Source organism: Paralichthys olivaceus, chromosome 18, assembly GCF_024713975.1.
Source record: "Paralichthys olivaceus isolate ysfri-2021 chromosome 18, ASM2471397v2, whole genome shotgun sequence".
NCBI lineage: Eukaryota > Metazoa > Chordata > Actinopteri > Pleuronectiformes > Paralichthyidae > Paralichthys > Paralichthys olivaceus.
This window is the reverse complement of record NC_091110.1, coordinates 7,848,159-7,871,175: the sequence shown is the minus strand read 5'-3', so window position 1 is coordinate 7,871,175 and position 23,017 is coordinate 7,848,159. Positions and strand designations below refer to the sequence as shown.

Sequence of the window (23,017 nt, the reverse complement as noted above, 5' to 3'; positions counted from 1 at the left end):
TCAATTAATATATTGCAGTATTGTCACCCTCACGTATCCTCTATAGTCAAACTTCTGCTCTCCCTTCTTCACAGCCATGCTGGTTTTATTAATTTCTTTTTGGCAAAACACAGCAGCCTGGTTCTTTTTGCCCAACTCTGTTAAGTCAAAAGCATCATAGCCAGGAAGTAGTTTATGAGACATATTTTAGTGCTTATTAAAAATATATTTGTCTGTATTAAATGTTTCCTCCGTAGCAGCCAAAGAATTGTCTCATCCGTCACACATCTCCTCAGAAGTGGCAGCAGATTAAATTTCAAGCATGCAAGGGAAATGGATTTTTTTTTAAAGAAGCATCTTATTTATAGATGTGCTAAATAGCTTAACTTGCAGGGAAAGTGAACTTGAAAATTGTCGTAATGGATAAAACCTTTACCGTAAAAGATTTGCTGTCATTCTTGTGGTTGTACTTTATGAGCAGTGAGAGGGGCTGAGCGGGAATAAAGGGACAGGAAAAGTGTCAGAATGAATGCATGGAGAGTTTAGCTCACAAATTATAGAACAGGCAACCATTTCCTTTTTGTTTTCATTGGTGTTAATAAAACATTGGCTAATCTCTCCTGGGACACTTCAAGGGGCAAGCAGACATATATGATACCAAACCTCATCATTCCAAACTTCAAACTGTTCTTTTATTATCAAAATTATAAACAAAGCTACTGTGCATATGCCTACCACACATAATGAAGTAGTAAACTGTGCGTGAAAACCTCCACCACCATCCCAGACTTATCTAACACACAATCAAACAATCTGGTCTTCAACCAAAAACAATGAATCACATCTGTACCTTTAGTTGTACTTGAGTTTACACATGTACTGTTAGGCATCTTTGCTTCTTAACATGATTTGAGCCTATGTTTTACCTTAATTATTCATATTTTTATTTTACGATTTTTTGTGAGGTGTCATTGGGTGATTAGAAAAGCATCGTTAACAGTTGTGTGACTGCTTAGCTTTCTTAGGAAGGCCACACTGTACACAAAGATTCAATTAAAGTGGAGTTTCTTTGTAGGAATCCTCCATTTTATATATACATATTGAAAAGAATCTTGTTTTCCCTCCCAGTCTTTCTCCATTGTTTCATCTCTTATGCTGCACAGCTGCTTTAACTGATAAACAATTCATTTCTGAGCCCTGTTGTTAACGTTCTTTGGGCTAAAGACCACACAGGTGACTTTTGTTATATCATTACTATTGTTTGGACTGGATGCAAGTCAACCAGGGAGCAGCCATTGTTCACATGCGCTGAGGTTAAGAAGTAGTCGTGCGGATGCCACAGTGTTTTTGAAGCATAATTAGTGACAGATTACAGTCAAAGTCAAACTGTGTGCAGATGCTTAAGTGATTTATCTTCCGCTGGCTCATCCATAGCCAACATTAGCCAGAGATTTCTAGTTTTTTTGTAATGAGATCTGATGTTTATTGGTGTGATACAACTATAACCTAATCATTCAAGTATTTTCCAACATACTGTCACATATAGGGACCATCTGGGCCACCAGGGACTGTGGGACTGCTGGGAGAGATAGGTCAAAAGGTGAGAGACTTTGCAAAGACACACACACACACACACATGCTAAATGACATGCACACATCTTACACATGCATAAAATCGCTGGTGTTCATACATACACAAACACACAGAAACACACAAAGGGTATTGAGTCGATTAAATGATAAAATATGTGACATCTGTTGTTCACCCTACCACAGTGAATAACACTCTGATTGAAGTAATCTGTCCAATTCAATTAATAAACCCACATTACAAAGGTGTCCCTCTCCCTCCTCCTTTTCATGACAGTACGTCATGGAACTCACCCGACATATTGTTCATATCTAACGCCAAAGAGTCATTAGCCATTAATCTTGCCAAAAATCATTCAACGTTTTCCTCTCTCTGATTTCTCCTTATTTATAAGGGTCCTCCAGGCAAGGTGGGGGAGCCAGGACTGCCAGGCGAGCCAGGGGAGAAGGTAAGACGATAAATTGCTGCGGTTTTTATGTGGATTTATTTTTTTCTCTCTCTCTTTGCAAGATATACTTTTACTTCAAAGTTTAATAAGTGTCCATGTGTGTCAGGGAGCCATTGGACCTGCTGGGAACATCGGAGAACAGGGACTAATAGGACAGCGGGTACATTTATCAGCATTAAACCTTTAAATATTCATTCTTAATAGGAAGAGCTCTTCACTAAATTAACTTGTATATATATGTTTGTGTCTCTGTGAACAGGGAGAACCAGGCCTAGAGGGAGAAGGTGGTCAAGCCGGTCCAGATGGAACCAAGGTGAGATGTTTTCCCAAAATATCTTTCTCTTAGGTCATATCATAAGGATATGAAGGCTTCATACGTATTATCTCTTTTTACATCTTTTAGGTATAAACAATTAAAAGGTAATGTTTTATGTTTATATTCTTAGGGTGAAAAAGGTGACATGGGTCAGGAGGGCGATACAGGAGAAAAGGGTGAAATTGGACTAAAGGGAAAGGAGGGCCCACCTGGAAGTCCTGGGCTCACTGGCGTCAGAGTAAGTCACCTGTCTCTCTGCTTAAATACACACACATACAGAGAGGTAGAGTGAGATGCTGATCCTGCAGACTGACTTTCACCGATTCTCAAATCTCACCCTCTGTTTATGTTTTGTTTTCTTGTCACAGGGTCCAGAAGGGAAACCTGGCAAAATTGGAGAAAGAGGCAAACTAGGCTCAAAGGTATTAATGTCAGATCCCGTTGTTGATACCTCAACAACCTATATTCACACACAGTGGCTCAGAATTGCAGTGTGGTCAGCTATTCTGTAATTTATTTCTTGTGTATATTCAGGGTGCTAAAGGTCATCTAGGTCACCTTGGGGAGACTGGGCCAGTGGGGAAGACGGGGCCGCCAGGTTTTGTTGGACCGAAGGGATCGAGAGGAACAATTGGACACGTGGTAAAGTGGAACAGTAATGAAAGAGATATTTATCAATCACTTCTAAAATCATTTTAGTATTGAGTTAAAACATCATCTATAGTTTTAAAATACTGATTGTGTGATTGACAACATTTGCTCACTTTAGGGAGCTCCTGGTCGAATGGGTCAACAGGGAGAACCTGGTCTTGCAGGTTATGAGGTAAAATTAACCCTCTGTATCATGAGTATGTGACTGAATGTGTATGGACATTAAAACAAGCCTGTTATAGTTATTAGGTGAAGTATTTTCAAATAACAGTTTCTTGTAACTGTCATTTCAGGGCCATCAGGGATCACAGGGCCCCATGGGGCCTCCAGGACCAAAAGCGGAAAAGGTACACCTTGTTCACGTTATGTGTAATACTGGTCTGTGATTACTCTTCCTATCCTCAGTCTGTTCCTAGAGCATCCCAAAAGAAGCCTTTATAAAGTTAGGATTGGACACAAATGAGCTAAAATGGATCAGAAACAGCAAATGCTTATGAAACAGACATGCCAAAATATTCCTCTCTCACCTGGCAGCTTGTTCTGCTTAGCCTTGTTTTGGTTGCTTTTATATGCAAATACTTTCCATCTAAAATAACCTGCTGCAGAAACATCATGCTGTTCAATTTAAAAAAAAATCTAGAGTGAGCTGTTTTCTGCACATTTAAAAGATAGCATACACAAACAGTATTTTACAAGGCGTTTGTAAGAAACAGTGCACTGACATATCGTGGATGTTTTATAATATATGTTTAATAACTTCCACTGTTCTGTTTTTTATCTGCAGGGTGAGCAGGGGGATGATGGAAAAGTAGAGGGTCCTCCTGGTCCTCCAGGTGACATAGTAAGTCACACCTGACTTACTTTTCTCCCTCTTCTTACCGTTTGTCTGGTACATGGCTGCAGAAAACAAATCATTTACATTTTACTCTTATGTTTCATGTTTCATCAGGGTCCTCCCGGTGACAGAGGGGAAAGAGGGGAATCAGGAGATCCGGGATACAAAGTAAGTCCCATCACTCCAGATTCTCTTAAAATTACTCTTCAGGGATCACAGTGTTAATAATCTGTTTCTCTTTGCGCAGGGTCAAATTGGTCTGGATGGACAGAGAGGCAGGCCTGGAGCTCCTGGTCAACCTGTGAGTTTCAGAGGTTGTGATTTCCACATTCAGTTCTCAGACTTATTATCTTGATGTGCTTTCATTATCATGATGTTAATTTCAGGGACACCCTGGACCTCGTGGGCAACAAGGACACAAAGGGGCCAAAGGAGATCAAGTAAGAAAGTCAAACAGAAACATTTTGTGTGTGTTAGAAGATGGTTTGATGAGTCACGATTTGATATTCCATCTTATATATCAGCCATACTGCATTAACTACTGTCCAAATCCTCGCTGCGTCTGTTGTTAAACCTTCCATGAGTGCCTTAGATGTTCATGTTTGGGTTGACGTAAGTTAAATGTGTAAGTAAAGCAGGTAGAAAATGATTTTTTGACCTTTTTTGTGAGGTTGCAGAAATAATAGTAGGTTTCTGGCAAAGTAAGAAAGTTAGCTAATACAGCAAAGATCCAACAGAAACACCAATTCCAGTGAGGAGGTAATTAATCAGTCTGAATGAATATGAAAACATTAATAAGAATAAGAACAATACAGAAGTAGTGCAATGTCATTTGTTACTTCTGGCTTGAGAACTTCTTAGTGTGTTGAAATCAGATGAGTTTGCAGCTGTTATAGGGTCATTGTGGGTTATTAGCACAGATTAACAGTGGCATTGCAAAATAAAAATCACTTTACCTTTAACACAAGTTCTCTTTATTCAGGGTCAGAAAGGCAAAAAGGGTCAGAACGGACAAAAAGGAACCAGAGGAACAGAGGTAGGACAATGATTCTTTATACACTACATCCACATCTACACAGTATTAAACTCTCAACCTTTAAAATGTTTGTATCCATGACGAGTATGCTTGAAAATTAAAATGTCATAAATAGATTAATATATACAGAGTAAATTGTATGTGAGGATAGATGAAAAATAAGCCAATAACACATCATCACGCTTGGTGTATATCTCTGATAAGGCCTCTCTTCTCTTCAGGGTGGGGGTGGTCCTTCTGGTCCCAGAGGTGTGGTGGGTCGAGAGGGACTGGAGGGTGCTCCAGGGATCGATGGAGTCCCAGGGAAGGATGGCAGTAAAGGCATGCCGGTGAGACAAACAAGGAATCTTAATAATCAGTTCACTAATTTTAATTATCCTATTTGAATAACTAACAGTTCCGTCCTTCTATCAATTCCTAGAGGAATAAATATTCATTGTACTACACAATGAAAATGTGTTGAACAGAAGAAAAACAACTTTCGAGGTTGGTTAATAAATGAATTAAACCTGCTGTAACTTTTTCAAATGGTTTATCACCTTGGAACCATGAGAGTGATCAGATAATGGATAATGTCAACGAGAACTAAAAGAGTTTTTGAAATCAAAGGCTTGATCCTCTGGGGAGACTATTGTCATTTTTGATCTACTGTCAGGAGAAAAATCTGTTTATTGTTTGTTTAAGGGAAGATTGTTCTTCATCCCATTTTCTCATTACGTATCTAGGGAGAGCATGGGGATGATGGGGAGGCTGGTCTTCCCGGCAAAGCTGGCTCACATGGTAAAACTGGCGTCCCAGGACTCCCAGGTGATCAGGGGGGCATTGGACCAAAGGTAAAGTGGAATTGTAGAATGCATTCAAGTTAGCAGTGCATAAAAAGGATAAAAGTCATAATTTTAGATACAATTTGCAGTTGTATGTTTTATTATCAGATGAATGCAGAAATAGTTAATGAACTGTTCATGAGTTGTCCTCACTCATTTGATCATTGTTTCATTCATCCAGGGTGAGCGGGGTCTTCGAGGCCAGAGTGGACCTCCTGGGAAAAAAGGCTTCAGAGGTGGAATGGGGCTACCAGGGTTACAGGGAGACCAAGGACCTAAAGGACAACCTGTGAGTAGCCACACACACTTAACATTCAAATTTCGTGACATTATGTTCTTTTTAAAAATGACTTTTGTTTTTTGATTCTTGACTGAATTCTTGTTCAGGGCGATACAGGGGGACCAGGTTTTCCAGGAATTCTGGGTGTTTTTGGACCAAGGGTAAGTTCAATACCAAACAACAACACATAACAACACAGATGTAGCTCAAGTGAGTCATTAAACATCATGTTTGTTCGCCATTAAAAATAAAAAATCAAGTCATCCACTGTGGCTACACTAACTAGTTTAAATATGGTCCAAAAACGATTTAACTGTCATTTTGATGAATAAATGAGCCACTGAAATCTAGATGGAGTGTCAAGCTGATTTCAGAAACAGTTGTTTAACTTCTCAGCAGTTTACTTTTGTAATTTATTGTTCATGAATGATTAAATTCTGTTTAATGTCTTTGGCTACTTGATCCGTTCCTTTTTGTGCCACATTTCGGTGCCTAACTAACACAAGATTTCAGTAGCTGAGAAGGGCGAGGGGCGACTTCTCCATTCATTACACTAATATGGCATCACCTTGTGTTTACAATGCAGAAAATTTGATTCTGATCCAACTCTTATCCTTATCAAACCATTTTACTCCTGATTATTTCACACACAAACCTTGAAACCCTAGACCACTAAAAAAAAGAATGATTGAAATGAAAGTGTGGAGGTGACTGACTTTGCCACAGAAAGGAAACAAAGCGCCAAAAATTCCCCCATATTATTCAAACCTATGGCGTCTTTAAGAAAGTGTGTAACCACTGAAAATGTGTCTTGTTTTGTCCCTGACTCAGCTGAGCTTTTCACAGTGACAATGTGTGTGTGTGTATTCTATGTGTAAAGTCTGTTTCACACAGTTTTTGACACAAATTAAAAGTCTATCCAGTGACAGTTACTCTGTTTCCAAATCACAGACTGCTCCCCCACCCCCCATCACCACAGCTACTCTTTGAAGCAAGCCAGTAAAATTCCTCCTCACTTCTTGCCAGTGATCTGTTCCATATAATCCCTTTAATGATTTACACAGTTGCTGTACGACACAAGCATCTATCACGCGTCTGACTCTTGGTTGTGTGTCAGTAAAGATCTGTTCTGAAATCATTACAGAGAACAAAGCCAAAGTTTGTTAGGAAAGCTGAATGGAAACAGTTAGTGTTGTCAGATGTTCCTTGAGGACCTATAGATATAATAAGATATATAAATATGTGTGTAACAAGACATTTTGCAAAATTGCCATCAAGTGTTATAGTTTTAAAGAGATGAAATATTTGTCACGGCTGTATGCAGGGACCTCCAGGAGACTTTGGACCAAAGGGCGTACGGGGTCCGAAAGGGCCACAGGGCACAATGGTAAATAGACTCGTAATTTAATGATCGTGATTACAAAGATAAAATGCAGAGGGCCCTTTTCATCCTTTTTCTCCTCCCTTTTTTTCTCCATCAGGGCAAAGGAGGAGTAATTGGCCCTATGGGAATTATTGGCCCCAATGGAAGTGCAGTATGTATCATACAGAAAAATAGAAGCTTGAAATTCTATCAGCTTTTGTTCTTCAGGTTAATGACTGTGTGCATCTCTTTACAGGGTCCAAGAGGAGAGAAGGGCAATCGTGGAGAAACTGTGAGTCTTCTGGTTGTCTTACCACATCTGTGCTTTTCATTTGTATTGTTTGTTTACATTATTTGCTGTGTTAAAAGAAGATTTGATGACAATTGTCAGGCTAAAGATACGTTTTTTCTCTCTCTCTGCAGGGATTACAAGGACCAGCGGTATGTTTGCTTTGCACTGTAGTTTTGTAGTTACAAATAAGATGAGATGAGATAAGATAGTTCTTTATTAGTCCCACTATGGGAAGTTTTAGACTGAATACACACTAGGTAAAAGGTAATGAATAAGTAAAAGAAACAATTTAAACACAAGGAAATCATTTAAATAACCGTGGGCACTTAATAACATAAGCTGATCCATTATTTGTGTTTTCTTCTTTATTAGGGATCTCCAGGACCTCGTGGACCCCCTGGACTTCCAGTAAGTCTTCCACCTTTTTAGGTTTTTACATGATGTCATATTTGAGTTGCATGATTCATTGTCTGAATAATCCTTTTATTTCTCTGCTTTTTAGGGTCCCCTGAGTGTCCCTCCATCATTTGTAAGACATGTTGTGTTTGATCATTTCATTACATTTAATAATGAGTTCTAATGGGTCGGTTAAACTACACTGTAATGTGAGACAATTGCACTGATGAAATCAAACACTTTAGGATTTTGTTTTTGTGCTGCAGAAAGAAGACGGACTTTTGTACATGGATTCACACACCTCACTCAGGACTGAGGTCAGTGGAGAATGACCTTGAACATCTGCATCCTTCTGATTCGGATCCATTGAAAACTGTACAAACTGGTCTTTTTTTTTTGTCCAGAATAAGCCAGTGATGGACCTGCCAACGTTGGACCAGGGCGCAGAGATCTTTAAGACCCTCCACTACCTCAGTAACCTGATCCAGAGCCTGAAGAACCCCCTGGGAACTCGGGACAACCCTGCCCGCATCTGCAGGGACCTGCACAGCTGTGAACAGAAGTTAAATGATGGTAAGTGTGTGTCAGTGTTGTGTTGGAGACAGAGATGGACAGGAGATTTACAACAAATATGCAAAGGATCCCAAAATGTTTTTGCATTTTTTAGGCACTTATTGGATTGACCCCAACCTGGGCTGTGCGTCAGATACAATAGAAGTCTCCTGCAACTTTACTGGAGGTGGACAGACATGCCTGAAGCCAGTAACGGTCTCCAAGGTATTTAAAACAACAACCAAAATGATAATAGCAAAGTCTACAAGATTATAAAAAGCACAAAACAGGCTTGTTAACCAACGTCTTTCTTTCAGCCAACAATCAGCGTTGGTCGTGTCCAGATGAATTTCCTACACCTGCTGAGTTCAGAGGCCGTGCAGCACGTCATCATCCACTGCCTGAACGTCTCCATTTGGGGGGCAGCTGAGGATCAGCCCGTTGCTCAGGGGTCTGTGAGATTCAAAGCTTGGAGTGGGGAGGTGTTCGAGGCAGGAGGAGAGCTTGAGCCAGAAGTCATAGAAGACTCCTGCATGGTACGAATAAGATCTGACATGCAGTTAAATGTTTTGTAGTTTGTGTCATTATTGACTTTCAGACTTTCACAACATATCAAACTAGAATTGTGATTAGTAGAGCATACACCTCCGCTAAGGCCCAACAGTCCACCTATAAAGTCAGATTTAAATCCGCTAGATATAAATTTATATATTGATCTGCACCAAATTGCACATGCTCACAAATATCAATTCTCTGAATGTGCAGGATTTATTTATAAAGATCCATGCATTATTGCTTGTGAAATAGGAGAAAACATTAAAATATGTTGTATCTTACAATGTTAAGGAAAGTGAAAAAAGAATCCTGAAATTGTCCAGATCTGCACCAAAATTTGATGGGTTCTCCCGTGACCCATGTCCCATCTTTCAACCACGTTTTGAGGAAGTCCATTTGAGTAATCTGGCTGACAGACAAACACACAAATGGACTGGTGAAAACATAACCCCCTTGGTGCAGATAACTAAACCATCGTTTTGCCTTGGGCTACTAAATGCATCATCTATTTGGGTTTCAGATAAGAGATGGTCGCTGGCACCAGACCCATTTTGTGTTCCACTCGCTGGACCCCACCCTACTCCCTGTGGTCGACGTCTTCAACTTTCCGAACTCCCCTCCTGGCTCACGTTACCACCTAGAAGTAGGTCCTGTGTGTTTCCTGTGAGGGCTGCAGTGTCACTCCTCGGACCATGATGGGATGGATGATCACCCCTTGATGACATCTTTGTGCAGACGTGGAGATCGGAGCAGTCTCCTTTAATCCACGCCCAAACACTGCCCTAGCGAGATCAAGTCCCGCCCTCCCAAACAGATCCTGCTTCACTCTGCCAAATTCCCATTGGACTGCAGACACAGAGGGAGGACGCATGGGAAGCAAGGGGGGCAAAGAAGATCTGAGGAGGAGCAGGGGAGTTCTTGCACTAATGGCTTCTCAATACGGCAAAAGCTTCTTCAAGCTCTTCAAGAAGGATCTCAACAAGTACAACTGCTTGGAGAAAAAAAGGCTCTATGCCACACAATCTCTCTGGAACATTGCTGAATGAAGGGAGAACAAGGCCAAGTCAATCAGCGGACATTATAGTAACTTATTTTTATATACAGTTTGTATACTGTGTGTACTTTTTTGGAAATACCAGGAATTCAGTTCTGTCAGAAGAGAAGAATTAAAGTAATTGGGATCATTTAAATGTATATATATATAAGTATGCTTATTATTATAACTTTTATACATGTATATCTTATGTAAAGAAATAATCTTCAAGTGCAATAGAAAATGAGAAGATAATTTGATATTTTAAACTAATATGGAAGGATTTTTCAGGGGTGCTATTCTATTTGCCCTTGGTGCTCATCTCCTCGTGATCTTGCTCGTGTGAACTTTTCCAGAGGCAGGCTCATTTGCATAAATACATCTGGATTTAATAATTCTCAAAATGAGAGCCTTCAGATTCCTCTCTAACGTGGGAATAACCTTCAGTCAACTCTCAGTTAATTACGTCTGAAGCCACAAACAAATGCACACAAACTGTCCACATGGGTCAGTGCATTTAATACTTTTTTTTTTTGTTTCTATTCTTGCTATACTCAATTGAACCAGATGCCACTGATGATTGGGGAGAATATATGTAGTTGTGGACATTAAAAGAAAAATATACCTAAGAGTATAGAGCTCTAGTTCTCAGAAGTGTTTTATTAATTTCTCTGCTACTGTGGACCGTGATATAAGGCTTAAAATCCCCTTTACATAAAAATAGAAAAAAGTAGAAGGGTAGAAGTTATTATTTACTCAGCAACACATGGGACCAGGAGTGTCTACCTTATTCACAGTAGACAGATCACAAATACAGGAAATCCTTAGAGGAGAACTGAGCCACAGGAGAGAGGAGACTGGGTCCAGGAATCAAAATAAAGCGTCATCTTTTGAATCCCAACTTCTCTCTAATGCATGGTGCTAAGTGAATTATCTAAGGTGCTAATCATAGTGCTGTAATTACACCACTTTTCTAAACTATTCTGATGTTTTTTTGTGCATGCTTGCCTAGATTTAAAAATAAAGTCTGTATATTGTCATAGCTTCCATAATCCACTACAACAGTAATATCCCATCCATAGTTCCCTAATAGTCACCAACTATACAATTTATTTCAATGTTGCAATTTATTCTGAGGGAAAATATTTTAAAAATAACTTTAAAAACTACAAAAACAGATTCTCCTTTTGTATCCAGTGTAAATCACAGGGTTTAAGTATTTTTTATGAATAAAAAACTTTTTTTTTTCTGTACAAAGCCCCCCCACAGCTGTATGTAATATTTTAGAAACACATGTAGTGGAGATAGTTATGATTAAATGAAAGTTTCTTTGTTGTAGCTGGACACAAGTGTGTATAATTGTGCAAATCTTGCTGTATACAGTGGATCCCCTCTTGCTAATTTAATGTTATTTAATGTTGTTAACGTGGTGGTGGCCGACTGAGCAAATATCTGTTGGTCAAGCAATACTACTCTTTATGACATCTTTATATATCAGTTCGCCCAACTGGTCTTGGAGTTAATAGATTTTTATGTGTAAATTTGGGGCTCCAGAGAACAAATTTATTACAATGTTAATTATCTTTTATTTTTTTAATTTTTGTTATAATGCTTTATGTTGTTTTTCCTCTATGATAATCAACCATGTACTGTACCAGGACTCTGTGCTATACTATAACTTGTGTTTTAAGGAATTATGCAAATATGTGAAAATTGATTCTCCTTTTTTTTTTGTAAATCTGTTGTAGACATTAAAACGAGATCAGAATACCTCACATTTTTACACATCACTTGGAGTAAAGGTTTTCTATTGCCTTCCTCTATCATTCGAAATCTGTTTGGAAGCCAAATACAGTAAGTCATCAAACTCTGAACAAATCCATTTCTGGTCTCTACATCCTTTGCCTTTCTACTTTATTCATTGCTCAGTGTCCATTTGTTCAATAAATACTTTCAATTTGTGTGTGGATGATTACTTTTTAGCTATTACGTAGCTGGAATACCTACAAACAAATCAAATAAAGTACCTGATGCATACAATTAATTTATAAATGTTTTTATCACTTTTGCAATTTCTACATAAGCAATTTTACACAACCTGTATTGATATATGTAAGCCAAACAAGTTTCTAAGGTACAGCTGCATATCTTTAATTTCACTGAAGATCTGAAAAAGAGTTATGACAACAGCCAAGGGTTGTGTTACACAACTCAAGTCACTATTATGTATAAACAAATCATTGTAATGTTACTTGACTGTGAGACTTCAGTTTCACAGAAAAACACCCTCTCTGTTTGATTCATGGCAGTCAAAAACAGAAGCATGTACCTGTGTGACCTTCATGTGCCAATATTGTACAAAAATAGTTTAGGAGTTAAGAGGATTGTCTTGTGGAGGATTGAGGATCTGTTGAGCCCATGGTCAGATTAACTAGCGGGGGACCCGGGACGAAAATATACTATCTGGTCCCTACTTATCCTGCACCCATTCTGTAGTGTGTGTGTAACCCTGTCACCTCCATGTTTCCATTGAGTGCAGTGCAACCATTACCCCCATGCTGGTGAAATAATTCAACAAAGGTCTTTATGTATGATATCCATCCAGTGCCCCTACACTGAAACCATATTGAACATGCTATCAGTAGCTTTAATATACCTGATACCAAGATCCATACATCATTCCCTGGGTACTTGTTGAAAATGTAAAAAAAAACACACACCCTATTTCCCAATGTTAAAGAAAGTGATTTAAATAAATCCTGGATCTGACCCTTTGTCCGGTTTAATGCCAAAATTTAAAGAGCCCATGTCCCATGCTTCCACCAACTTTCATGGAAATTGTTGAGAAGTAACAGGGCCAAAATAATTACTTAATAATACATGACTTATCTTAGTTGATATTGTACTTTATTTGTGCAAATCCCCTAATAAAGTGATGTGCAGTGAACTGACTATGGAGGCAGCTGGTGATCCACCCTTGTTTGAACCAGATATGAGAAGAAAAGGGAGTGGTGGGTGTTTCCCAGCAACTCTGTGTGTGTATGTGTGTGTGTGTGTGTGTGTGTGTGTGTGTGTGTGTGTGTGTGTTGGGGAGGGGCGTGCAAGATAAAAACAAATTATAATAAACTGACAAGCTGCATCTGTGCATTAGACTGGATCACTTCCCTTGAGAAACATCACACTACTGCTTTAAAAACCCCTCTAGCCCCGCTGAAATCCACAGCTACACAACACGATGGCGCTATGGTTGTATATGTTGCTCTCATGCTGCAGGTGAGCCAGCTCTCTCCACTCAGCAGGTTTCTGTGTTTCCCCTGCACTTCTTTTTAAAAGGCTGATAAAATGTCCAGACTGCGGTCATCACTGCAGACTGCATTCTACCACATGTTATAACGGCAGTGTTAATTAAGCCTCACCAGTCACCACCATGCAACACACCCACCATCCACCTCACCACACACACACACACACACACATTATAGTGAAGCACACTAATGCTGAGAGACAGACTCAGTTTCAGTCACCCCAAACACCTTCTCAACAGTACATGTGCTGCCAATTTATTCTAAACTCACAGTTCCGTGTGACTGTGGCGATCTGCATATGTGAAGATAGTGAGGAGTCCTGCAATAAAGACACGTTTCATTTGAAAAGCATGTTGTCAGAGACACTGCGGGATTGTAAACAGAGCAGACATTTTTCTGAAGTGTTGCTTTTGGCCAATCGCTTTGTCCCAGAATACACCAAGCGTAATGCTGCATTTCACGGCACTGGAAAATAAACAAACCCCGTGTTTTAAACTGTAATATTACATTTTAATATCATTTCTAACCACTACACAAAAGGAGGTTAAAATAATGATAGCACAGGGCCATTATCTTTACATGTGTATGAGTATTATTCCTTTTTTAGAAACTGTCTACTGCGTGATTTCAGTGATTTGAAAAATCTCCCACGCAGCATGAACGCAGCACCAGTTTCCAACGTGCACACTGGTGACGTTTACCATCTCATGATGGCGGTAGCCTGGACTGTTTTGAATTCCGTCCCGCTTTTCGAAGTTAACGTCGCGTCTGGTCCGTGAAATGTCACAGTATTTCTCCAGGAACATATAACAAGTGGACCTGTATCATGGATTCAATCGCGGGGGACGACGTGACACTCCCCGTTGATATCAACGGAAGGTAAAACAAACGACCAGCGGTGTCTTGCGAGCTAGCGCTAGCATGTGTGAGCAGTGTTGTACGTTGAAGCTAACACACTAATCCCAAAACACTAGTTAGCGCTGCAGGGGCCCGACTATTTACTGAAACCACACTGAACTTTGAGTTATTGTTCCTTAGCTATACGATGTTAATGAATGGAGTTACTTAAGGTTTATCACCGTTATATAGCTACACGTAGTTTCTTTGTGTGGGTTTGTTACCGTTACGCTTAATAGGAAATCTTTTCTGGTGTCTGACAACTCCACATCTGAAGTTGAGTTGCTATGTATGTGTTGCTAGCTAACTATTTGTAGCATCGTTGTATATATTTATGTAAGGGGAAACAAATACATGCTAGTTATCCTCCCAACTGATAAATTCTCAACCTTTTTCCTTGGGTTAATTTTGTGTTTGCAGGTTTGCAGTAGCATATTTGACAGATCATTCTTTGAAATTATTATTAGCAGCCAACAATACTGATTGAAAATATCATTTTAAAAGTAGTTTTTGTGATCCATGTTTCATTCAGTCCAAAAACAAATCTGAGAGTTGTGGATCAACAGCATAATAACCTTTTCCTTTACACTATGCACACACAAGTGTTGTAGCTACATTGGTACTCAAAGCATGTCATGTTTACTCTGCTTCCTGCTATTACCATTAAAAATCATATCCAGCTGATTGGACGATGCTGTGAAATCATCACAGTCCGTGGTCGACCTGTCAGACAGAGAGTGAAAGAAAGCGGAAATGCTCAGAGCCAGTTTTTCCAGCGTGGTTCAAACTGCAGCAGAAACGTCTCCCTGCAACCTTTGCACAAGACGAGGAGTTAACTTGTCATTTGTGTTTTGCGTTTTTTGTGTTTTCTTTCCTGCGTCCTCTTCGTGACATGAGGGAGGAGTGTGATCGTGGTAGGTGAACCATGCAATGCTCGCTGTGCTCTCCAGTGTACATACATATAGTCTGTTGCTCTTTCTGCTCCACTGAAACGCTAGTCACGTCGGATCCCTATTTGTAGAGCCCTTATTTAGGCTGCTTTTTAAATATCCTAGTCCAGCTGTGTTGTGTTGTGTTGTGCGTAAGAGTGGTCATCCAGATGGTAAGCGTGCCTCAGTAATCCAAGACGTTAGCTGATATGTGTGGTGTAAATTACTTATTCGGTAATTCTGAAACCTGATTCACACATCACTCTTTTGGTTTCAATAATATGGCATTGTTGTGTGCTCTGAGGCTTCACTTCATGTTGTTTTGAAGTCATTACTGCAAGTGATATTGTTGTGAGTTGCTTTCATGTTTGCCACCAGAAGCTGAACAAAGTGAGAGAAAAAGAGGAAGTCACTGTTTACAGGAGCTCACATTGTTTCCACTGAGTGCAGGAGGGGTTTGTACGAGTGCAGCACTGACAGCACAGACGTGTTTTAATCTCATCAGTTCTTCATGACAATATTTCGTTTGGGAGGAAGCTTTATCACATGTTGTTGTGACCCTCGTTTTAAACTCCTTCCTCCCCATTAACACAGGAAGGGGTTGCTTGGCATGTGAAACATCTATGATGCAATAATTGTCAACACATTTTCGCAACCTTCAGCATTCAGTGGAGGTTTATTTTGCTCTTGCTGCTAGTTATTCTCCATGTTTTGTTTATCTTATTGTATCAGATGGAATATTGGGTCACTTTTACATTTTAGATTCGACCACCGCCAAAAAACATGAATACAAGTTTCAGTTGAAATGATATTTAATGTTCTCCGATATGACATGTTGCTTCAGGTTAAGTATGTAATGTTTAGGGGGTTGAAGCAAAACAAAGGTGGGCAGGAGCTGTCATAATGCAATCTGACACCATGGGAGCTATAAATAAAGTGTAAATCTAGCAGATATGTCCAGAGTCACAAAAAGGCCAGGGAAAATGATTGCAACTGGACAAAATCAAATTTTCTGTAAATCACACCAAAAAGCAATGTTGTTTTTAAAAAATCTCAAGTGATGGTTATAGAAAAAAATACTAAAAACGATGTAAATTGTCCTACAATGTGTATTTTGTCATTTTAAAGCAATTACATAAAGAACAATCTGCCAAGTTCTACATACAAAGAATATGCCACTAAAAGAAACATTTAACAGTCGATCTTTACTGAAAAATATTGTGAACCAGAGAAAAAACACAAAGCTATACACTGCTGAGCTTCCACTGCCAGGGGAGGTATGGGAGGAAGTTTTCCTATGCGGGACGTCATATTATTAGTCACAAAGGTCGGGGTCAAGGAACACGAGCTTGGACTCCAACAGTGCATGTTTTTGTTTGTGCAAGTAATTTCCCTCCTGAAGCTGATTTAGAAATATCCAGGCAAATGTTAAATAATTATCACTGCAAAGGATACATTTGTGTTGTGTTCCTTTGGTGTCATTGTGATCCACATGTGCGTTGCTGATGTTTGGTGCATTGTACCGTGTCTGTGAGTGACACCGCTGTCCCATCACTGTGTGACGCTTCACTGACCAGAGCCACAGTAGTTTACTTGTCCACCAATGAAAGCCTTCTTCGTCCACTGCTCTGTCTGTTTGTCTCTCCTCCTGTCTGACATGAGAGCTGGGCTGCCACTGGCACATGGTCTCACACTCTCAGCCTCACACAAATACACATGCATGCAGACACACACATACACAGAAATGAGGCTCTGCCAGAGTGGATGTAAATGAAGCGGAGAGTCATTCTTATGCTATTTATGGATCGTCCTTAGGGCTCAGTGAACTTGGCCAGCGTGAGTAATGCATTGCATAAAGTCCTTGCATTGGTGTTTTTCAAAAATCAGAATAATAAGGGTATGTGAGAACAGTTGAGTTAGGGAGCAGAGCTTTCTTTAGTTTCTGTGATTTTTTTTATTTTTATTAATGAATTTTCATCTTTAACGTGACCTCTATTCCTAGTGACTTTGCTGCGTCGCTAACATAATGATTTTATCCCCAGCTGTGGACTGCCAGACTCCATAGATGCTGGAGAATATTCTACAGACAGCATGACAGGTACAGTACAATGTTCTTTTGTTCTCTTCTCGTTCTCTTTGTTGCTCAGGTGTGACCCTCTCCAGTGTATTAATTATTACTGCTTCTGATTCGTTGCTATTACCTCCCACAGTTGTCTCCAAAGCTATAATGAGGGATTGGCTGGATGATCTTAATGAGCTAATCCCATTTCTAATTCACTGTCATGCTCTTGTTGTGTACCAACAATATACTTAGGGAGAGGCAATAGGAACAAGCCAGTAAACAAGTAATTTATAGATATAGGTGAGCGTCTGTGGTTCTCTGTGAAGTCAGCTGTGTGGGTAAGGCAAACACATTGACCGTTGCAGTATTATGATCAAATCTTTTAACTTTATAGTAAATATGTTCTCAGTAGATCTTTAATATCGGAAACATTCTGTGCACATTTTAACTGTTTTACTGAAATGTTGAAGTAATAACACAGTAGATGCCTGCATGATATGTCAATCTACAATGTGATATTATATATATGTGTCAAATATTTAGTAGAGTTGTGTGAAATGTTATAAATCCATTAACAGTATTGTATTATTGCAATATTGTAATTTCATATTACTTCAGATCATTGAGATGAAGACCTTTATCTATCAAGTATTTTATTAACGGTAACAGAAAATGTACTGTATGATAACAAATATACTATTAAATCAGCTTATTGCATATAAATCAGTATTTGTTCACTTTGGCTGATCTGTAACAAGAACCCTCATTTCAGACTTACCAAATAAGGTTTGATATCATTTAGAAAGTGTTACCTTTTCATAATGTTGTTCATCAAAGACCTCTGACACATTTTTCAAATCACAAATCCTCACAATATCCTTTAAACACTGAAATAGAAGCAAACTGTCATTCCCATCCATTGCAGCAAGCATCTTGTTTTGCTCCTTCTGTTGTCTAGCTACCCATCTTTTATTTTTCAATACTGGCCTCAGTAGGTCTGTCACCACTGTGACTCAAACTAGATTCAGCAATTAAGGGAGATAGAATTACATTGAAGACACGAGAATGCACTGAAGTCAACAAAGACAAAAGCAATATGTCTACTTTAGAAATAAAACATACATCACAAGTTACCCATACTGCACATTTGAGGGGTAAGGGAGCATTTCCTCTCAGGCCATCACAGTATGAATCAGGAGTTAGTGTTGTGAAATGTGTTGTTGACGTGTGTTACATGATCTTCTGTGGGTTGCCTTCCGCTGGTGTAAACAGGGTAGTCCTCCAGAAGCGGTTTCATCTATGACACCTCAGCTGTCAAGAAACAACACTACTTTCTGTTTCTATTTATCTTCAATATAAACAGAATGAAGAAAGCTGAGAGTATGAGTAGTTCTTGTTAGCAGAGAAGAAGATTCTGTCAAAGAGTCTATATTGAATAGATCTGACTCAAATTACTAAAAAATCTTTGTTGTTTTACAGCGCCGTCCTTTCCTGACAAGATGTCACCTATTAAAGCTCTCACCATGAAGGACTATGAGAACGTGAGTTATTTTTATCAGTCATATTAAAGGTTGACCAATGATAATCACTTGTTATTGTGATTTCTTTATGAATGGGAATATAATACATAGAAACACTGAGAATGTCAGTATTAGTTTCTGCACTCTGTTACCTCACCACAACAAAACAGAGTGTTAGTGATTTATTAGACCTTAAACTCAGTGAGACTAAAACCAAACCATCCTGACCATTTATGGAGATTTGGTGATGAAAAGTGGTTGTAGGAGGAGGAAGGACTAAGGTGGCCCGAAGCCTATATTTCAGCATTTGAGTGGAATGCACACTCAGATTTTTGGCGGCTCTGTCCGGCCATCTGCATGATTAAAGCTTTACGGAGGGGTCTAGACTTCTACCTCCTCCCTTTGACTGTCAACCCCAACCCCCATTACCAGATGTATGCTGTTCTGAGCCTGGAGCACAATGATGCACAGTCCACTTCCCGCATATACACACTCAAACACACATACAAGCATGAAGGTCTCCCTTCATTTTAACAATAACCATACATACACTCCTTTTCTGCCATGTAAACATGTCCTGCTTTTCCCTGCAGAAGTGCTTAACTTCTTTTGTACTTTGACCCAAATATTTGACTTAACCTTGTTTTCTCATCATTTTATTTGATATAAGTAAAGGAAAGTCAGATGAGATTTTAGATTAGATTGAGGTAAAAATATTTGAATGCAACATTTGCTAAATTAATTATCTTAGACAATTTTCTTGTGTATTGAAATGTTTTCGGTACATTCATCCTCAGCAAATCACAGCTCTGAAGAAAGAGAACTTTAACCTGAAGCTGCGGATTTACTTCATGGAGGAGCGCATGCAGCAGAAATGTGACGACTCCACTGAGGACATATTCAAAACGGTGTTGTATTTACTTATTTTGCAAAAAATGTGCACACACCTCTAAATCTTAATTATGCAAACATGTTAGTCTTCAGTACCTTGTGTTTCATGTGATTCGGTCTTTCTTACCAGAAATTAAAAAGATTACAACTTCACATCATGTAAGAATGTTATCTTTATGTTTAACCTACAAACTAAACCTTGAGGATTATTCATTTGGTCATATTAACAACTGTCACGTAGATGGATTTCTTCTTTGTGATGGCTCCAGATGTGTGGTTAGTGCTGTAATGAACTCTCTGTTTATAGAACATTGAGCTGAAGGTGGAGTTGGAATCTATGAAGAGGGAGCTGGCAGAAAAACAGGAGCTGCTTGTGTCTGCATCGTAAGTACTGTTCCATATACAGTCCCACCGTGTCAAAGATCAATCGCAGCTACATTCAGATTTGGTGTCATTTGACTTGGCAGACAAATGACATGAAATCCCAGAGCTGAAAATGTACTTTCCTGTCAAACCTAATCTCTATTTGAATGTTTTTAGGAAAGCGTTGGAGAGTCTGGCTGGTCGAGAATCAGGAGAATCCCATCGTGTGAGAGAAAAAGCTCAGAGAGAGATGGATGCAATCCGAGATGCATTTAACAAGAGGATAGCTGAGTTAGAACAGGTGAATCAAAGAAGTTGTTTTGGCCTACTGGAGTTGCTGATGATGGTCTGTTTTGTTTGTCAGTGTTACATGCCACAGCCACTATTATAGTATTACTTTACCATACTCCCTGAGAGCACTATTATGTTTTTGTTTCACCCCCTATTAAGTCCTGTCTCTTGCTTTCAAAGTCCTTAGTCAGATGTTTACTTTTGTTGGTGAACATAATGTGCAGAAATATTTGTCCAAATTGTTCTGATGCAAGTCCTAGTAGTCCACTACTTAGTACATTAAAAAGTTATACAGGTTTTAGAGCTGCCTTAGTGCGTGTCTGACTTTGTGCTTTTGCTTCATGTCAGTGTCTGCAAACAGCTGAGGAAGAGGTCGAGAAGATGGCAGCCATTGCTGAGCAGGAAAAGTGCAAGAACATTAACATGGAGAAGCAGCTCCAAGCCCTGGCTCCACCAAGCACGTTGACCCCTGTCCCAGTCCCCAGCACAGTCCACAACCTGCAGCAGGCCCTGCAGGAAAAAGACAAGTACGGACACAACAGATAAACACAGACACGTAAAGGTTTCTTTCTTTATTAACAACTTATGCATTGTTTTGTTTTTCTTCACAACAGTATTATTGAGCAACTCAAGATCACTGTAAAGAACCAAGAAGCTTTGATCAATCATAAGAAAAGTGCAGACCAACAGATGGATGCACCATCGTCTGAGCATGTTAAACAGTTGTCTGAGCTCATTGCCAAGAAAGATCAGGAACTGGAGGTATGACTTCTGTTACTTGATTCAATTTTGCATGTTCCCTCCATAATGATGTAAAAGATTTAATTTGATAGAGCTACAAAATGTTTTGAAATTCTTTAGCATTCTATGAAAGTAGAGAATATTCCAAAAATTCTGGGGGTTTTTTTCCCTTTAGTCTCAGCCAGTAAACAACTGAAACTTAGATTGAGCAGTACTTGAAATATGAGAAGACATCTGTTTGACCTTTAACTGTTTTCTTTCAGGCACTGAGGGACGAGCTACATAACAAGGAGGACAGAGGACAGCCTGACCACCAGGTTTGTAGTGTTTGGATATTTCAATCTCAATAAATCTGAGTGTATGCTGCCGTGAAATCACTGCCGACCATTAAGAGTCAGCATTTTGGCTTCTTTCCAGTCCATTTTTTGGAGATATTTGACTTTAGTTATCAAAGTCTTTCCCAATGAAAGACTTTTTATGTCAATCAATTAGTTATGCTGCTTTTCCAATAAACCAAATGCTAATTCAAATGTGTGAAGTCCGTCAAGCTCAAACATTCACACACCAACACATGAAAATAGGCTTTGTTCATTAGTGTTGTGCCAGAGCAGGCACTGTCAACTTCAGAGGATAATCATTTTGGTGTTAAGGAAATGTACTTATATTTTAGGTCATATTTTATATGTAGCAGTTTTTTGGCTGTGAGCCTCGGGATGCAATTTTATTTTTTTGCTCCATGAATCAGTGAGGTGGCAGAGTGCTCCCACTTTCTTGGGGTTGAGGTTTGGGCTTTAATCAGTTTTCTAACATTTGTTTAATAGTAAGAACCTTTGACCATGATTATAATTTGGGAAAGGAGGGAGTGATGTCACCAGAATTGTCTCTTAAATCCACTTAATAGCTGCTGTTTCCACTACTGGTGCTGCTTGATCATAACCTTTTTTGCCAGACATTGGGATTGATTGGATTGGTTTGTAGAGTAATCTCTCAGCATCCCATGATCCTTAAACAGCTTAGTAAACCTGCAATGATGTATTTTTAAACCATTAATTCATCTCTTTCTGTTTGTATTTTTCATACTTTGCTACACGGTTTTGCTATCATGGGTTTGGCAGATGAATTGTATGACACATGTCCTGAAGATTAAATATGAGCGTGGTTCATTTGGTTGATATAAAGTATTTTAATGTATCATGGATGATAAATGTACAAATAACTTTTTAAAGTTTGTCATCAGTTTTGCAGGGCTGGTTGAAAATAGCCATTAAAGCATCGTGCAAGCTAGTGAAAGCACTGCGTTGTTGATGTTCAGAATGGAAACCTTTTAGTTGGTCAGTGTCCATTGGTCTTCATTAGGCCTTGGCATCTGGGCTCAGGTCACAGTGTTAAGACTGGATTACCATGCTGTCTGGAGATGGTTCCTCTGAGGTTTATTTATGGCCACCCTTGCCCATTAAAGAAAATACAACAGTGCAACCTTTTAATGTTTTTTAAAACTACGTAAACAAAAGAATGTGCTGCTAGTATTGATTTTGAATACAGAAGAAAATATATCTACCACTAAACCTGGGGCATGCAAGAACTTCCAATTGGCCCATCTGAGACAGAGGTGTAATGGAATGTATGATGGCAGTGGTTGCCAGAAAACACCCACTCTAATCTCAAAGCAGATTTTTATATGTACTGCCAGGCAGGTGGTCTCTATATGGAATGAATTGCTGCTGCTATCTCTACCAGTCCCTTAGACAGACACCTGTATGGAACCAACAACCTACCAGATACTGAAGGCATTTTGGAAAAGGTTTCAGGGGATGGTTTTGCACTGACCATGACACAGATCACTGCAGCAGTCCTAGAGGATTTGATC

The 23,017-nt window shown here is 39.2% G+C and overlaps 2 protein-coding genes across 6 annotated transcripts in view; both read left to right on the top strand.

Annotated features, from left to right (window-relative positions):
- col27a1a (collagen, type XXVII, alpha 1a) overlaps positions 1-12,112 on the top strand; it is a 65,313-nt gene extending 53,201 nt beyond the window's left edge. Inside the window, exons 33-61 of the mRNA XM_020081628.2 lie at positions 1,526-1,579; positions 1,965-2,018; positions 2,125-2,178; positions 2,278-2,331; positions 2,465-2,572; positions 2,703-2,756; positions 2,869-2,976; positions 3,104-3,157; positions 3,279-3,332; positions 3,770-3,826; positions 3,935-3,988; positions 4,068-4,121; positions 4,207-4,260; positions 4,803-4,856; positions 5,078-5,185; positions 5,582-5,689; positions 5,862-5,969; positions 6,068-6,121; positions 7,285-7,347; positions 7,442-7,495; positions 7,580-7,615; positions 7,747-7,764; positions 7,988-8,023; positions 8,118-8,144; positions 8,278-8,328; positions 8,416-8,584; positions 8,679-8,788; positions 8,881-9,099; positions 9,639-12,112. Coding sequence (XP_019937187.2) covers positions 1,526-1,579; positions 1,965-2,018; positions 2,125-2,178; positions 2,278-2,331; positions 2,465-2,572; positions 2,703-2,756; positions 2,869-2,976; positions 3,104-3,157; positions 3,279-3,332; positions 3,770-3,826; positions 3,935-3,988; positions 4,068-4,121; positions 4,207-4,260; positions 4,803-4,856; positions 5,078-5,185; positions 5,582-5,689; positions 5,862-5,969; positions 6,068-6,121; positions 7,285-7,347; positions 7,442-7,495; positions 7,580-7,615; positions 7,747-7,764; positions 7,988-8,023; positions 8,118-8,144; positions 8,278-8,328; positions 8,416-8,584; positions 8,679-8,788; positions 8,881-9,099; positions 9,639-9,785 — 2,175 coding nt within the window. The 3' untranslated portion in view covers positions 9,786-12,112. The remainder of the gene's footprint in view (positions 1-1,525; positions 1,580-1,964; positions 2,019-2,124; positions 2,179-2,277; positions 2,332-2,464; positions 2,573-2,702; positions 2,757-2,868; positions 2,977-3,103; positions 3,158-3,278; positions 3,333-3,769; positions 3,827-3,934; positions 3,989-4,067; positions 4,122-4,206; positions 4,261-4,802; positions 4,857-5,077; positions 5,186-5,581; positions 5,690-5,861; positions 5,970-6,067; positions 6,122-7,284; positions 7,348-7,441; positions 7,496-7,579; positions 7,616-7,746; positions 7,765-7,987; positions 8,024-8,117; positions 8,145-8,277; positions 8,329-8,415; positions 8,585-8,678; positions 8,789-8,880; positions 9,100-9,638) is intronic.
- Positions 12,113-14,126: 2,014 nt separating this feature from the next.
- Positions 14,127-23,017, top strand: part of cdk5rap2 (CDK5 regulatory subunit associated protein 2) — a 29,632-nt gene continuing 20,741 nt past the window's right edge. For 2 of the 5 annotated variants that reach the window (XM_069514227.1, XM_020081993.2), the window contains exons 1-9: positions 14,127-14,335; positions 17,325-17,380; positions 18,824-18,885; positions 19,662-19,772; positions 20,063-20,139; positions 20,296-20,419; positions 20,758-20,936; positions 21,024-21,171; positions 21,414-21,467. In XM_069514227.1, coding sequence (XP_069370328.1) covers positions 14,283-14,335; positions 17,325-17,380; positions 18,824-18,885; positions 19,662-19,772; positions 20,063-20,139; positions 20,296-20,419; positions 20,758-20,936; positions 21,024-21,171; positions 21,414-21,467 — 864 coding nt within the window. In that variant the 5' untranslated portion in view covers positions 14,127-14,282. Of the gene's footprint in view, positions 14,336-15,250; positions 15,268-16,992; positions 17,119-17,324; positions 17,381-18,603; positions 18,725-18,823; positions 18,886-19,661; positions 19,773-20,062; positions 20,140-20,295; positions 20,420-20,757; positions 20,937-21,023; positions 21,172-21,413; positions 21,468-23,017 lie in introns of those variants that run through there. The other 3 variants (XM_069514234.1, XM_069514236.1, XM_069514231.1) reach the window with 3 other exon arrangements.